The sequence below is a fragment of the Hypanus sabinus genome, chromosome 14 (assembly GCF_030144855.1).
Source record: "Hypanus sabinus isolate sHypSab1 chromosome 14, sHypSab1.hap1, whole genome shotgun sequence".
Classification (NCBI taxonomy): Eukaryota; Metazoa; Chordata; class Chondrichthyes; order Myliobatiformes; family Dasyatidae; genus Hypanus; species Hypanus sabinus.
The window spans coordinates 83,039,473-83,057,374 of NC_082719.1; the positions used below are offsets into that span (position 1 = coordinate 83,039,473).

General features: G+C 41.1%; 1 protein-coding gene and 1 long non-coding RNA gene across 3 annotated transcripts in view; one reads left to right on the forward strand and one right to left on the reverse strand.

The window, feature by feature from the left end:
- pdzd2 (PDZ domain containing 2) overlaps window positions 1–17,902 on the reverse strand; it is a 445,568-nt gene that overhangs the window by 44,453 nt on the left and 383,213 nt on the right. The window contains exons 17-20 of the mRNA XM_059989569.1: window positions 16,826–16,926; window positions 5,556–5,715; window positions 2,935–3,755; window positions 2,465–2,609 (exon numbers count right to left, since the gene is read on the reverse strand). Of these exons, the coding sequence (XP_059845552.1) occupies window positions 2,465–2,609; window positions 2,935–3,755; window positions 5,556–5,715; window positions 16,826–16,926 (1,227 nt within the window). The remainder of the gene's footprint in view (window positions 1–2,464; window positions 2,610–2,934; window positions 3,756–5,555; window positions 5,716–16,825; window positions 16,927–17,902) is intronic.
- Window positions 569–5,940, forward strand: LOC132404952 (uncharacterized). Of its 2 annotated transcripts, none has more exons than XR_009515721.1 (3): window positions 569–625; window positions 5,252–5,335; window positions 5,608–5,940. It is a non-coding gene; the product is annotated as an uncharacterized LOC132404952 (long non-coding RNA). The 2 variants fall into 2 exon arrangements; XR_009515722.1 differs by lacking the exon at window positions 569–625 and adding an exon at window positions 3,612–3,739 and having other exon boundaries at window positions 5,249–5,335.

Below are 17,902 nucleotides of genomic sequence, written 5' to 3' on the forward strand. Positions count from 1 at the left end.
TCCAAAAATACACATTAGGCTAGTTTGAAAGAGTGGAATGAGAAGATAACCCAATGCTTCCAATATATGAGCCTTCCACAGTTTGCTGCTTGATGTAAGACAACATGTAGTGGGCGAAAATGCATTTTAGTCTCACAGAGTTACAGAGGGGAAAATCATAGAAACATGCCCTTTGGGCCACTTTGCACTAGTCTTTTTTTTCTCTCATTACATTCTACCTTTTAAACATTGTGTTTAACTTATGTTTAATTTTTTTCTTTTTTTCTTGAGGATTCTGCTTTTAAAATGCATGTGCTTGTGCTGCTGCTGCAGGTAAGTTCTTCATTGCACCTGTGGCCCATGGGTTGGCAACAATAAATTCAGCTTTGATTCTGACTGACCATCAAAATCATCTACACATCAGAGACAATTTACAGGGGACAACTGACCTAATAACCGGCACATTTTTGGAATGTGGGAGGAAACCAGTGCATTAGGAAAATGTGCTGGGTGGAGAGAATAGAGGGAAATCTGTATTAGGGTGAAGATTAAAGTCCAGAAACTGAGCCAGAAGAAAAAAAAATCAAGCCAGTGTACCAGGCCATATCATTGTAGTGCTTTGACACCTTACTACAACAAGTGAGAGGTAAGTAAAGAGGTTCATGCCATTGAGGCTGTTCAAGGCAGGAATGATTAGTTAATGAGCAGACCTACAGGTATGGGGTGAAAACAGGAAACTAGGTCTGAGATGAAGGCTGAGCTATGATTTTAGAAAATAGCAGAATAGACGCTAGTAGGTGAGTGGCCCACTCCTGCTTCAAATTTTATGTTCTTAATGCCATTTATGGTGCTGGTAGAAAATTCATTATTAGGTGTATTTCTTGAAAATTGGCAGGTAGAAATAGGATGGCAGGAAGGGAGGGAGAGGTAGAGATAGAGAAGACACAGAAGGCAGTTTACCATGAGTTTTATTCCAGAATTAATTGATATTCTTAAATTTATCAGAAGCTTTTCCGAATACAATACTTAGAGCCAAATATCAGCAATGCCATAAACAAGCTGTAATACATTAACTGATTGGATTTAAGGAGGCAGGAAAGATGTCAATAATATTGAAAGAGCACATAGAAAATTTGCAAGGATGTTGCCGGGGCTTGAGGTCGCGAGTCATAGGGAAACGTTGAACGTTGGGATTTTATTGACTGGAGTGCAGAAGAATGAGTGGAAATTTGATAGAGGTATACAAAATTATGAGGGGTATAGATAGAATAAATGCAATAAGGCTTTTTCCACTGAGCTTGGGTGAGACTAGAACTAGAGGTCATAGGTTTAGGGTGAAAGGTGAAATATTTAAGGGGAAGCCTCTTCATGCAGATGCTAGTTCTAATGTGGAATGAGCTGCCAACAGAAATGTTAATACTGGTTTGATTGCAGAATTTAAGAGAAATTTGGGTAAGTATATTGATGGGATGATTATGGAAGGTGATTGTCCAGGTGCAGGTAGATGAGACTAGGCAGAATAACAGTTTGGCATGGAGTGGATGGGCTGAAGGGCCTGTGCTGTCCTGCTGTATGACTTCAGGAGGAAAACACACCATTAGCTGGCATTAGTTTGATAAACACGATAGAAAGATGAGCAGAAAAGTGCAATCGCAGCAAATCATTCAGATGTATTGGATTATCTCTTTACCATTGGTTTGCCTACTTTCTGTTTGTGATCAGTAAAAGCCTCACAAAGATCACAGAGATGTAGTAACTTTTTTCTCTAGTAGGGACATTGTTTGCAATAATCTGCCAAACAGAACAATAGTCAGGCAAAACTATGGGGTGTGTTCAAGATACAATCGCAAAACTCTGCAAATGCTACATGGAAATGCAACCTATCCCTTTTTCATGCATTTTGGGTTGTCCGCTTTCACTCCTTCATTAGACTATATCCCTATTGTAGGAGCCTCCAGGAGGGCTACAACCTCGTGGTCGGGCTTGGAGGCTTGGGTGCCTCAGTGACCTAGAGGGCTATGTCGGCTGGAGTCAGAGCCTTGTGCTTTGACTCTTGGTAGGGTCACCCGTCCCAAACAGGTCAAAGGGTAGAGGCCAGGTGAAGAGTGGTCCTCTGGTTCTCCAGGTTCAGGGGTTTCAGTTCAGGGCTAACAACCCGGACTGGTCAAATATAAATTGTTATGGAAACAGCAATGAAGAACCCTTCCACATCTATTTGAACCACACCTGGGGTGCAATAGAGAAGATAGCCAAGGACAGACAGAGAGGGAGGACCTTCATAACTGCCCTAAGTGCCAGTGGTGTAACGGACAGTAAGTAAGGACTATTGTGGGAGGGAATGGTTAGATTAATCTCAGAGCAGGTTAAAGGGTTGGTACACCATCATAGGCTGAAGGGACTGAATGAGCCCTACTGTTCTATGCTCTATACGAAAAACAAAATCACAATTGTAAACATACTCTTATGGTGAAAAACCTGAACTTACCAGATACAGGTTTCAGTACTTCCAGTGTGATGGAGGTTGGGAGGTCATTCATAAAGCTGCAGGTCTCTTGGTAAGACAAGTTGCAGACAGGCATGCTATTAACGAGGACAACTTCATCTCCAGGACCAAGCTTTCCTTTAGATTCCTGACAAAATTATCGAAGTGTTACTGGACTGCAATGAACGTTACTCATTACCCAAGGGGCCAAAGTCTAGGTATTAAATTGGAAGAATAAGAACAGATGACTTCTTCGAGAATCCAATGTCACAAAGTTCAATGTAGGTGATCATAAGACATATTCAAACAGACCAATGGCGAGGTAGGGATCACAACAGATGTGGGCTGTACAGGATTTACTTGCCACATGAAACCTCCCTCTTGTAATAACATACAAAATTTGGAGTCCTGGGGTAAAGGTTATTCAGTTAAACAATAATCAAAGACTTAAAGAGTTGAACTTCGGCACTTACTCTCTCAGCAACTCCACCTGGTTGTAAACTGGTTACCAGAATCCTCAGCGGAGAAGTCTTAATTTCCAAATCCAATCCGAATGACTCTGACGGCTTGCGCGAGAGGTGTACGGTTTCTGTATGGTGCAGCCCTGAGGCATCTGCAGATTCAATCTTTTTGCTGTGGGGCAGTGGTCTTGCAACGTGCTTGCTGGAGGGAGAATGGGGCTCTTCATTCTTCTGCCGCGGGAGGTTGGGGGGGCACTCGATGCTCATCATGCTCTTCACCCTGGTGACTGCTTTGTGTTCAAGTTTGGGTGAACGCTTAGACTCCAGCTGGGCCTCTTTCACACCAAGGTTGCTGTGGTTAGTCTCAGTGGAGCTGGAAGACTCGAAGAACTTGAGCGGCATGAAAGGGGAGTCAACCATCTGCTCCATTGAGCTGTCCTCAGACTCCAATGAGCTGCCGTAAACGGATGTGGCACCTTCACTGCTGATATTTCTCTGTAATTCACCATCTTGACTCTCATCGTCAACTTCAACAGAAGAGGTGGCTATGATGATGTCTGAATCGCCTTCGGGTATCTTCCGCGCTGGGTCCCTTTGTGACATTTTCAGGTGTATGCTTTCATCAACTTTCACCAAATCCTCCTCGTCACTGATGTCATCATAGCAAATGACCCTCCTTTGACGTAGCAGGGGGCTTCGGATTGATTTGGGACTCCCGTTCAGGCTGGACTGATGGGCAACTTCCACGTGTCTGCTGTGAGGTGCAGTGGCCTTCCCACCGCGGAGAGTGACAGAGGCCTCGGCTGAGTTAGATACGGTAGTTTCTTTCAGCACTGGAAAACACATTTGTAATTTGTCTATTATTTTCATGGCAAAATATCCACATTTTTCTCATAAACTGAAGATAATCAAAGAAAACACTCAAGCCTCCTCAGCCACTCCAGTCTGTGGGCCAGACTCCAACCTTCTGTGTACCTCCAGGGCTGTATTGACAGGAAGCTGCTTTACTTATATTAAAAGGATGATTCTTTGAAAATGTTTCAAAGATTTGCCTTTGGAGAGAAGTCATACAATACTTTGGATAACGTTAGATGCCTTTTTCATGACATTTTGTCTGGGAAATAGGATTTCTCTCGGGACATAAATCAGGAAAACTTTCCCATCTGCTTTATTCCGGTTTCTCACAACCCCTGTAACAATATAATGACCATGAAACATATACATTTAAAAAAATATATCAATTTGGGTGTCAGTTTTCAACCTCTTCCTTTCTCTCCCACAAACTATATCCCCACACCTTTTCAGCTCTCTGAGGGCAAATGCAAAAATCAGGAAGACACACCAGATTCTGCAGATGCCTGGAAATCTTAAGCAGCAGGAAAGTAATTTGGCAAGCTTATCCATATGAATCTTAAAACTCTTATGGCGCAGAGTGATGCCATTTGATCCATCAAATCTATGCTGGTTCTCTGTAGAAATCCTGCCAGTCCCATTTCAACAGGAGGGAAGAAAGTCTTTGATACACAGGTTAGACCAAAGAGCTTAGAACGGTACAGCACAGAATCAGGCCCTTTGGCCCGCAATGTCTGTGCTGACCATGATGTAAAAAATCTTTAGTTTTGTATTCATTCATAGTTCATAATGATATAGAAAGAGAACATTCAGCTCATCATCAAATCTCCCAGAGGACGCTCATCAGTTCTACTCTCCCACTTATTTCCCTGTGACCTATTCATTAACAGCCCTCCTGCCATGCTAGTGGTAGCATACAGAGCCCAATTAAGCTCAGAGCCTGTTTCTTTTTGGGGCATGGGAGAAAGGTGGAGCACCCAAGGGATACCCACGAAATAGCAATGGCAAAGCACAGATTCCACACAGAGAGCACTGTTGGTCAGGACTGGCCCCAGGGTGTTGGAGTTGTGAGACAATTGCACCGAATGCAGCAACACTACTGCCAGCACCAGTGGTGCAACAAGCTCAATTTCAATGCTTAGGCGATCCTTAGATGGGTATGTGGATAGTAGGGGTATGGAGAGCTCTGCTCCTGATGCAGGTCGATGGGTGTAGCCAGTTTAAATGGCTTTGGCTTGGACTAGACGGGCTGAAGGGCCTGGTTCTGTGCTGTACTTCTCTATAGCAATGTCATTCAGTTAACATTTTTAAATTAACACACTGTTCTTAATGGGTGCTAATAGTAATAAGAAGTTTCATACTCCAATGCTCTCATACAAAAATTTCAAGATTTACTCTTATTCGCCACTAATGAGGCTGTTGACAGAATTCTGTGTTTTTCTAGCTCTAATTGTTTTTTGTTTTATTGTTTTAGCAGGAAGCACGAGTAAAGCAATAATGTTCTGCTACAGTTCCATTAATCCATTCATACTCTGGGAAGTACCCCTTATGTTGGCACACTGTGAGACATTCTTTGTTTTTAATAGAAATATGAACATGTCTATTGTTAAATAGTTCCATGAAAATAGCAGATGTAGGAATTGTATCTGAGCCTTTCTCTATCCATTAATATCTCTAATGGTTATTTCATGCTCATGAAAAAGGCAGTGATTACAGTTTATAATTTTAAAGCTAGATCCACACTTTCACGTGTGGTATCATTAAGTTAGAATAAGTCAAACCTGAGGGGCCAGAGTTATCATCCAATGAGTTGTTTATTCTTTTTTGCCTCAGTAGTTCATCATCAAAAACTGTAGCCATTGCCTCTGAGAACGACGACTGTCCAGGCACATCGTGGGAAAAGTACTGGGAAAGTTCCGTTTCTGAACTCACAGAGCCTTGCTGAAAGAGAACGGAACAACATGGAATTTTGCATCAGAGAAACAGGCCAATTTTCAGTCCCACAGGCCTGCGTTCATAATGCACCCTACAATCTTCTCATCATGTTCAGCTCATCCAAACAGCACTACAATAACTGGAGTCTGACATTAACCTCCAAGGTGCAATACAGGATCTACAAGTCCAGCTCATAACTTAGGCAGAGTATCTTATATTGTCATAACTTATACAGAGAATAAAGCTATTGTGCCTTTTTGTCTTTTATTAAATGCTATGAAATAAAACCACAGAGAAATTCCCCAAAAAGCAACTTGCCAGAATCCAAAAAGTTGTATAGTGATAGAGCTGTGCCCAATTAAAGTGCCAAATCACAGCTGCATTTTGGATCTGATTTAATTTTTTGTTAGTATTATACATTATAGAATTGGGGCTACTTGTCCTATTGTGTGTGCCAGCATGTTGAAACAGCTAGGCAATTGCAAAATAACAACATTCAGACCATTCAGAAATTTCAGAGTCCAGAACCTTAAAAAGAATATTTTCTCAAACTACTTTATTTTTAAAGTAGAATGTGCAGAAGTACACATTAACAATAGCGACAGAAATTCAAAATTTTATATATTCACGAAGCAGCATGAACAAGCACCAAAGAACTTGTTTTACTTTTTGCTGTTCCAAGTTTTGTCCTCATCTCTGCTAAAGTGCAGCTCCACTGCAGCTGCCAACTACACCAGCAGACAATTTAACTGCACTGAACATCAAAGCTTTTACTCTTCCTATGACACTTTGACTTGGTTTTCCTTGTCTGGTAGACGGGAACTTCTCATTGCTTGGCTGTGATGTAAAACCCCAGGAGAACTTTCCATGACATCACTTAGGGCAGCACATTACACAAATGTGCTTTCTTCCTTTTCTAAAATGATCACAAAAATATAATTTTCAACCTACTTACTTTCAACAAAAAAGACTTATTAATAAACAAAAAAATTTTCCAAGACCAAGTAAACCATCAGACAAATAGGAATTACCCTAACCTAGGCGACCCCAAATTACTGGGTGGGAGGGGGGTGGGTCTCTGCCAAAATTGTGTTATGAACCATTCCCAGAAATGGTTTGGAGCATGATTTCTCAAATTTCTCTGACGATGAGGCTCATTCCATATCCGAAATTTTTTGGGTAGTGATTTGTGAGTTCTGCAAAGGTGAATTTCTGTAACCCGAGTAACCATTACGCAGGGGTCACAGGTATCTATTCCAGCTCCTCCTTCCTAGATTCACAATAGCAGATGTCCATAGAGGTACTGCAACTTATCTAGCTCACAGCTCTCCCATGTTAAGATCTCTTTCTCTTTCAACCCTATCATTTCATCCAAGTACATATTCCAAATGCAGCAAGGCACAATGTTTGCACTGTATTTAAGTCAGCTAAAGGGTTCAACCTGTCTTTCCACCTGGCTCTCTTCATCTGATCCTCAGTTTAACAAAAATAATTCATGTTGACCTAAGAGTACTGAAGTAAGACTCTCTTCACACAGCTTGAACTAAGTGCACAAGGAAGAACTAGATGGGCCAAAGAGCTATTTTCCTGTGCTGTAGAGCTCTGTGACTCTTAGATAAGCACATGGATGTAAGAAAAATGGAGGGCTATGAGCTATGTAGGATGAAAGGGTTAGATTGATTGTGGATTAGCTTGATAAAAGTCAGCACAACATTGTGAGCTGAAGGTCCCATACCGTGCTATACAGCTCTAAGTTCAAGAGTATTGTTGGATGTTGGAAGTTTTAAACAAAATCAGAAGTTCTCACTGCTGCCATTGGGAAAGTGGTACAGGAGCATTAGGTCCCACAACACCAGGTTTAGGAACAATTATACCCTTCAACCATCAGGTTCCAGAACCAGCATGGATAACTTCACTCACCTCAACACTGAACTGATTCACTGGACATACTTTCAAGGACTCTACAACTTATGTTCTTAGTTTTATTTATCTATTTATTTAATATTTTTATTACTATTTGCTTTTCTGTACAGTTTGTCATCCGCACATCAGTTGTTTGCCAGTCTTTGTGTGTAGTTTTCCCACTGATTTTGTTGTATTTCTTTGTTTTACTGTGAATGACTACAAGAAAATGAATCTCGGGGCAGTATATAGAGGCATAGAACACTACAGCGCAAATACAGGCCCTTTGGCCCATCTAGTCTGTGCTAAACTATTGATCTGCCAAGTCCCATTGACCTGCACTCAGACTAGAGTACTCCATACCACTCTCATCCATGTACCCATCCAAATTTCTCTTAAATGTTGAAATCAAACCCACATCCACCACTTCTGCTGCAGCTTGTTCTACACTCCCACCATCCCTACAAGTGAAGAAGTTCCCCCTCATGTTCCCCTTAAACATTTTTAGCTTTCATCCTTTATATACCCATCATAATTTTGTATGCCTCTATCAAATCTTTCCTCATTCTTCTACGCTCTAGGGAATAAAGTCCTAACCTATTCAACCTATAACTCAGGTCCTCAACCCTGACAACATGCTTGAAAATTTTCTCTGCATTCTTTCAACCTTATTCTTGTAGGTAAAAAAAATTAGGCCTCATCTTCAATATAACATCCCAACTCCTGTACTCAATACTTGATTTATGAAGGAAAATATGCCAAAAGCTTTTGTTACAACCCGATCTACCTGTGACACCCCTTTCAAAGAATTATGAATCTGTATTTCCCGACCCCTTGTTCTACCACACTTCTCAGTGCCCTACTGCTCACTGTGTAAGTCTTACCCTGGTTTGTCCTCCCGAAGTGTAACACATCACACTTGGTGGCATTAAATTCCATCCTCCCATTTTGCAGCCCATTTTCCAGCAGGTCCAGATCCCACTGGAAGCTTTGATTGTCTTCCTTGCTGTCCACAACACCCCCAATCTTGGTGTCATCCGCAAAATTCATGATCTAGTTTATTACATTATTATCCAGATCATTGATATATTGTAGATGACAAACAACAATGGACCCAGCATTGATCCCAGTGGCACAGGCTTCCAGATAACCATTTACTACCACTCCCAAACTTCTCCCATGAAGCCACTGTCTAATCCAATTAACTGTCGCATCTTGAATGCCAAGCTGAACTTTGACCAACCTCCCATGTGGGATCTTGTCAAAGGCTTTGCTAAAGTCCAAGTAGACAACATTCACTGCATCGCCTTCATCAACTTTCCTGGTAACTCTCCAATCAGTCCCTGTCTATCCAAACACTTACATGTCTGTACAAAAAAGCTGGATGAACTCAGCAGGTCGGGCAGCATCCGTTGAAAGAAGCAGTCAACGGATGCTGCCCGACTTGTTGAGTTCATCCAGCTTTTTTGTACGTCTTGATTTGACCACAGCATCTGCAGTGCACTTTGTGTTTACTTACATATCTGTCCCCATAGCATACCTTCCAATCACTTACTCACTGCAGATGTCTGTCTGGCTCACAGGCCTATAATTTCCTGGTTTATTCTTGGAGCCTGTCTTAAACAATGGAAAAGAACTTTCTGGCACATCTCCCGTGGCTAAGGATGTTTTAAATATCTCTGCTAGAACCCCTGCAATTTCTGCACTAGTCTCGAACCGGGTCTGAGGGAAGACCTTGTCAGTCCCTGGGGATTTATCCAGTTTTATTTAAGGCCACAAGTTCTTGTCAGGCTCAGGGTATATTTACACCCCAATATAAGATCATAAGATACAGGAGCAGAATAAGGCTATTTGGCCCATCAAGTTTGTTCTGTCATTCTATCAAGACACTATAAAACTCTCCTCTGTGATTCGTACATGGACTATGACCTCACAGCTGCTTTGCCTCACTCCTATAGGCAACGCCCATCTCCCAAGTAAATGCAGATGCAAAAAAATCCATTTATGATCTCCCCCATCTATTGCAGCACAATGTGTAGATGACAACTCTGATCTTCAAGAAGAATAATTTTGTCCCTTGCTATCCTTTTGCTCTTAATGTATCTGTTAATCTGTTAGAAGCCCTTGGCATTCTCCTTCACCTTGTCTGCCAGAACAACCCGTCCCAATCCACACTTGCAAGATCCTTTCCGATACCATCACAATGGGCCTTTCTCCAATTTAGAATCTCAGCCTGAGGACCAGATCTATTCTCCTTCATAGTTATCTAGAAACTAATAGCATTATGATCACTAGATGCAAAATGTTCCCCTACACAAATGTCTGTCACCTGCCCTGTCTCATTCCCCAATAAGAGATCTAGTATAACATTCTGTCTAGTTAGGATTTCTATGTACTGATTAAGGAGACTTTCCTGAATGTACTTGACAAACTCTATCCCATCATCCCTTTTATAGTGTGGAGTCCCAGTCAATATCACCTTCTATAACAGTCTGTGATCTCTTTACAAATTTTTTTTTCCTCTAAACCCCATGGACTGTTGAGTGGTTTATAATGTAGCCTCATTAACATGGTCATACCTTTCTTATTCCCCACTTCCACCCATATAGACTCAGTAGACAAGCTCTCCAGACAGTCCTATGGACGCTCTTGCATTGAAGTGTACACAACCCAGAACTTTAGCCCCGCCATCCTCTCTCTTTCAATTCCTGACTTCGTACGCAGGTTTAAAAACACCTTTCCCCACACAACCACTCTCCTGTCTGCTCTGGCGATCCGGTTCCTATTCCTCTCTAGAATTAAACTCTAGTTTAATTCAACCCTACCCCATCCACTCAGCACTAGCAATCCTTCCCACTAGGATATTAGTCCCTCTTCAGGTCAGGTTCATAACCCCTCCCCTTCTGTACGGGTTCCACTTTCACTGGAAGAGTGCCCAATGATCAAAAAAATCTGAAGCCCTCCCTACAGCACCATCTCCTTAGCCACGTGTTAAATGGTATGATCTTATTTCTGGTCTCACTAGCCTGTGGCACAGTTAGCAATCCTGAGATCACATCCCTGGAGGTCATCTCCTTTAACTTAGTCCCTAACTGCCTGAACTCAAGTTGCAAGACCTCGTCATCACCCTATCCATTTCATTGGTGCCGATGTGGACTGCAACCCTTAGCTGTTCACCCTCCCACTTAAGAATGCTGTGGATTCAATTCGAGATGTCTCTGACCCTGGCACCCAGGAGGCAACATACCTTCTGGGAATCTTCATCCACTGAAAGTCCTGTCTGTTCCCCAAACTAATGAAACCCCAATTACTATAGTTCCCCTCATCCTCTTCTTTCCTTCTGAACTACAGAGGCGGACTCAATACCAGAGACCTGACTGCTGTGGCTTTCCTCTGCTAGGCCATCTCCTCCAACTGTATCCAAAGTGGTATGTATACCCTTTGTGGCGGGGAATTGCTAAAAGGGTACTCTGCCCTGGCTGACTATCCACTTTCTCCCAGTCACCTGTGCCCTGCACTATGGGTGTAACCACCTCCCCGTATTGCCTGCCGATCAACCCCTCAGTGGCCTGAATGACCTGCAGTCCGTCAGCTCCAGCTCCAATTCCTTAACACAGTCTGAAGGAAGCTGCAGATGTAGTAGACATCCAGGACACTCACTGCTTTCATCATTCCACAAGAAAGGCATTTCACTATCTTGCCTAGCATCAAGATAAATTAAACAAAAAAAAATCTACCGACGGCCTCCGCCTCTCCTCGCCGAAGCCTCTATGCGCCAGACCCTGAACAGCAAAGTAAAAATTCATTCCACTTTGGAGTTTAGGGTTTAAACATCAACATAGTTTAATAATTTACTTTGAACTTTTGGTACTCAAGGAAGCAATTAGCATCAGTGGAGTGAGAAAAAGAGTGAGCATTTCAAGTTGATTTTTCAACAGAACTGAGGAAATCTAAGTAACGTACAGTTTTTCAAGATACAGTGGAAGGTGGGAGAGGAGGAGTGAATGAAAGGGAAATCTATCAGAGTAGAAAGCAGGAGGGATGAAATGATAAAGTGTGATTTTGTGAAAGGAAATGAATGGAAGGTTGGCTAAGAGGATGTGTAAATGAGAGCTGCAGGACAGATCTACACAGGGAAATATTTTGATGTGGGAAAAATGGAAATGCTCATTATATAGAGTCATCAGTTCCTGAAGATTCTAATTAACATAGCAACATTAATGAAAATCAATATTGTAAGATATTTCATGAAAAGGCCTGAAGAAATAGTAAAGAAGGTAGATAGTGACTGGAAGAGAAATATTCAGAATAGCCGTTACAAAGATAAATTCTGAGGAGGTTTATAAATCTTGGAGGGGACTAAAGAAAGGATTTCCAGAGTTGGATTGACACCAGTGGTGTAAAGGAAAGGACTCTTGTCCACACAATCTACCTCATTGTTTACCTGTTCTGCAATTTCTCTGCAGTGGTTACACTTTATTCTACATTGTTATTGTTTTACCTTGCTCTGCCTCAGTGCTCTGTGTAATGATTCGATCTGTGTGAAGAGTATGCAAGGCAAGCTTTTCATTGTGCCTTCGTACATTTGACAATAATAAATCACTTTCAATCCCAGTTCCAGCTTTGGAGACAGATTAACTGGCTCATTGAGCCAAATGCTGCAGTATGATGGTGAAGACAGTGCCTGCCACAGCCAAAATCAAAGTCAGACAGAAACCAAAGAGTCATAGAGCACTACAGCACAGATACAGGCCCTTTGGCCAATCTAGTCTGTGCTGAACTGTGATTTTGCCTAGTCCTATTGACCTGCACCTGGACCATAGACCCCATACTCCACCTGTCCATATGAGGAAGGTTGAACCCAAGCTGGAGAAATCATTTCGGGGAATTTCAAGAGACATTGCGGGGGAAAAAGAATTAGCTTCGCAACTTGCATCGCTCTTACTGCAAACGTCCTTGTACAACTTGCCATTTTTGTTATGAAGTGGATAAGAAAAGGTTGAGAGTCTCCTAACATAAATGTCGCAGATATTAGCCAAATTACGCCAGTCTAGCATTCCCAGAAAATTTCTGCGCTGCAAATATAGGGACAACAACCAATGTAATGTCATGACTCCCTTTGCCTTTATCCTGAGTTCAGGAACTGGGTGTCATGGGAGCAGAAATCCTACATTTCTGTCCAATCAATGTAGTCATATACAAATTATAGGTCTTTGGGATTGGACCTGTAATAATGACATACCATAAATGGTTTTTATGAGTACTGATACAATTGTGCTGAGCAATGAATGGTTGTACTGTATGCAATCTCACTGGAACATTGTTATTATTGTTTTATGGCATCATTTGGTGTACCTTTGGTTTTGATCTTAATCAATTTGTTGCTATTTAGAAAGAATTGTTATGGCCTCAATCAGAAAAATCTCCAAATGAAACATGGATTTATTGACCCAGAAGCACTGAGGGATTACTGAAATCATAAAAAGGACAGAGAGAGAGTGAGAAATCCTCACCACGCCTATTGTTTACCTGGTTTTTTAGGCATTTGGGTGGGTCCAGATCATCTGTAAATCTACAGACATTTTCTTGTCATTTTTGCACTGTTGTATGAGGGCCGAGGCATTTGCTCGGAATACCTTGGTTACTGCCCTTTTTTGGTCTGCCTAATGTGGATTTCCCTGCTAAATTTTAGTGACAAGACCTGAACTTACTAGCCCTGATAAGTCATGGAAGAATGCAGTGGAGCTGGATAGTACACTACAAGCAGGGAAATGTCAGGTTCTGACAAATGTTATTTTGACCTGCTTATTTTTCGATTTCCATTCAGCATCTAGGCTGTCTCACATGTGGTTGCTGGGCACGTTGACCTGCAGCAGGAAGCTTCCATGGGAACGGTTTCCAGCAGTTTAAAGAAAGCAAGAGAATAGAATACTGTGTTGAGCAAGGGGTTAGTCTTCAAATTAAACCAGTGGGGAGGCTGAAGACTTCCTTGAGAAGTGGTGCAGAGGTACATCCTTGTTCCATCTGGAATAGTATAGAAGCCGTTTATATTCCTCAGCCAGTGGCTCACACCTTTTCTTACTTGACGTTTCACTCTCAGAGCTTCCTGAGGGACACAAAATTTCCACTGCAATTATCCCATTTAGGGTTTGTTATTGTGATAGCCAGCCACAGTGAGGTGACTAGAAGTTCACGTCGGTTAAGCTCAGTAAGCTTATGACTTAAGTTACAAAGATTAATTTTATGCATATAATAGTATAATTTGTATTTAACTAGCCTCTACTCATCTCGAAGCACTGTACTATTTATTATTTTAGGCAAAGGTGCTTGTGTCAACAAGCAGAGACTAATAACACAAAATCAGTGCTGGGCAGTGCAACACATCGGACACATTGTCCTAGCAAACTTAAATCGTGTACAACACAAAGCTATGATATGATATGAACAAAAGCTCATTTTCTTTGTTTAAACAACATTCAGTTGCAACAGTTTCCATCTTGCCAGACTGAACTGTATTCTTTTATATACAAAGGCCTTTTGAAATAAGGATATTAATTTCTTTTAGACATAGAGAGGTTACAAAGTGACAAAGTTGTCACTTCAGTTTTTTTTTTGGCAACAGCAGGGAGGATAGGCTTTCATCCTGTCCAGTCAGACACAATTTAAACTGAGCTTCCAGGCAGAGTCGACTACCCGGGCCTGACAGAACCTGTCTGCATTTGTCAGGTAATCATTCTGATGAACCATTTGGACTCAGTTCAGCCTCTATACTTCATCCAGGTCAGGATGACATAGTTGGTAGAATGGCATGTGTCCATTGTCTTTGTTCAGTTATTTGTAAACAAACAGAACAAAAACGTATGTTTGAGATTGTTATGGTGATTGTTGGTTCAGTCCATTTATGGAGAATTGATCAGAATTTGGGTTATTTCCAGTATAAATTGGTTGGTTTTATCATGAGTTTTATCTTTAAACTGATGTCAAGAAGTGAAAGAAGAATAAGTTGAATGACTAAAATTTTAAAACTTGATATAACATGAATGAAATATAGGATGAAAATAGGTAACTGATGTGTGACCTTACTATTAAAATCCTATTAACTGCAGTTAGACATATTTGAATTAGTGCTCATTTTTAATTTAAGGTATTTATAAATGAAATGGCTTCTCTGTAATGTTCACTGCTGTGGTAATGGTTTCTCTGTAGCAGCAATGTTCGGGTTATGGCTAGAGATAACAGGACCGTGGTATGTATGTGTTAGCCAATCGGAGATTGTTGTTTTGTCTTGTATGTCTGGAAGGATGTTGTTTTCGCTGTCTTTTGTCGAGGTGACATGAAGAGGGAAGACATGTGTGGAGAGAGCTCGTGGACAGTGGGGACTGGGATCTGAGGGTCCGAAGATTGGCGACGCTCGGAGAGGACCGATGGTGGAAGAATGACTACTGAGTGAGCTCCAACGTGACTTTGACTTGAGCCCTTTCTTTTGTTTATTTTCATTACTAACCCTATATTCCGATTAAGATTCATAAAGTTCTATCATGTAATTGCATATGGTGTACTTTCTGATATTTTGCGTTGGGGGTTTGTAACTGGGGGTACATTACACAGCATCCACACAAACGTGATTACTCAGTTTGACGGGGCTGAAGGCTGTTTCCTCTAGACGAACACGATTTGGGTGAGCCTGAGGGCTACAGAAAGATCAAATAAAACATGCCATGTTTATAGTAACATATAAATCACTCTATGTGATAATATATTTATTGTACTTCATCCTGAAAATCCATCAAATAATAATGTTCAAAGTGAAAATATATGAGCCATGATTGAATGGTGGAGCAGACTCGATGGGCCAAATGGCCTTATTCTGCCCCTAAGGTCTTGAGAATTTTTGTTAACTGTCATCAATTTTTTAAGCATTAACTAATAGTTGATCTAATGTAAATTTTTTTAACACCAAGTTTAGGACCGAGGTCTAAAGAAATGTATCACAATACTCCACATTTGAGTTCCAATGATTTGAGACCTACTTTCCTTTGAAATCGCTTGTTTCGTCTTGGTATTCATATTTTTCCTGAAGGCATTAACTTCTGTGGCTTTCCCACTGTGACATCTTGTCAAAGGGACATTTTTTCATGTGAGGCTTAGTTATAATTAGTAGTAGCTATTTAATGCACAACTTTTCCAGGGGGCAAATAATGATAGCCTTGCTGGCCAAGCTCTCTTCATATTATTTTTCAACTCTCTAAGTCATCAGTAGGTCATTACTGGGCTCAACTGAAGTTAGTTAATTCAATAGAGATGTGACAGAGACCAGAGATAATTTATTTGTTTTTCTTTGCTCAGATCCAAACTCAGTGGTTTAGACTCACAAACTCTGTGCAGTTCCACAATGCAGACCTTTAAATGGATGAAAAGGAGAGTGATGAGAAGGATAGAAGTCTTTAGAAGATAAAGGCAAAAGTCTGTCGTCAGTTCACCTTAGTGGAACTAATTTTCAGAAAGAGAGTACAAACTTGTACTGCTTGCTCTTCTGAGTGTGTTTTGTGCAAATTTCAACATCATAAATTCTAACTATACAACTCCAGTACTCATGGGTGATACTGATAGACTGTAATTGAACCTGGCGTTTGAAAAACAAAAACAAAGGATGTACGGAGTAAGGCAAATGACAAGGTGCATAAAGCCAATGATGATTGACAATCACTTTGAACTTAGTGCTAAAATGAATTCTATTTCAAATCAATTGGGATCTTGATTACAATCTAGCAAAAAGATGCATATTATACATATTGCCATTACCTCAAAAATGCAAATGACTTGGCTGTTATGGTTTCCTAAACTATTGAATTCCCAGAGTTGCTTTACATTTCTGATTCTATATTAGGCTTCTCATTCATGGCAATAGCTGTAATTTTGTTTCTTCTTCACACACTGCGAAGAATTATCTCCAGCCAGCTAATTGACTGAAAGTATGCAAAACTATAACAAAAACAGACAGTGCTGGAAAAGTGAAGTGGTTTCACATGTCAGCTTGAAGAACCATTGTCAGATCTGAAAAACTATAACTCAGCAAGAGAATTAATAACATTTTCAAATTAAAAACAAATGGGAGCCTTAAGATTTTTGCAAATATCCAATCTAACAGAAGGAAAATGCATTAATATCAACTCATCTTGTCCCCCATCAAACTATAAAAATTGAGCCTGCTTACACGGCTTGAGGGCTCCAGAAAGCGTTTCATTGTCCAGCTGAGAGAAGATCCATCAGCCTGCTTGAATTTTACACTTGGTGATGGACTCTTTGATGATAACCCTGTAGGAAATGTACATTTTAATTAACTCTACAGATGCTTCTACTATAAATACCTTGTACAATAGGACAAAATGCAGTGAATCCAGCCCAGTCCAGCACAGGAAAAGCCCTCCCCACTATTGAGTACATCAACAGCTAGTGCTGTCGCAGGAAAGCCGCATCCATCATCAAGGAACCCCACCATCCAGCCCATGCTCTCTTCTTGCTACTGCCATCAGGAGCCTCAGCACACACACCACCAGGTTCAGGAACAATTATTACTCCTCAGCCATCAGGTTCTTGAACAGACAGACAGACATACTTTATTGATCCCGAGGGAAATTGGGTTTTGTTACAGTCGCACCAACCAAGAATAGTGTAGAAGTATAGCAATATAAACCCATAAATAATTAAATAATAATAATAAGTGAATTATGTCAAGTGGAAATAAGTCCAGGACCAGCCTGTTGGCTCAGGGTGTCTGACACTCTGAGGGAGGAGTTGTAAAGTTTGACGGCCACAGGCAGGAATGACTTCCTATGATGCTCAGTTTTGCATCTCGGTGGAATGAGTGTCTGGCTGAATGTACTCCTGTGCCTAACCAGTACATTATGGAGTGGATGGGAGACATTGTCCAAGATGGCATGCAACTTGGACAGCATCCTCTTTTCAGACACCACTGTCAGAGAGTCCAGTTCCACCCCCACAACATCACTGGCCTTATGAATGAGTTTGTTGATTCTGTTGGTGTCTGCTACTCTCAGCCTGCTGCCCCAGCACACAACAGCAAACATGATAGCACTGGCCACCACAGACTCGACTTGACTACAGACTTGAACCAGAGGAGATAACTTCACTCACTCCAACACTGAACTGATTCCACAACTTATAGACTCAATTTCAAGGACTTTTCATCTCATGTTCTCGTTACTTATTTAATTATTAATTATTACTTTTCCTTTTGGTAATGCACTATTTGTTGTCTTTTGCACATTGA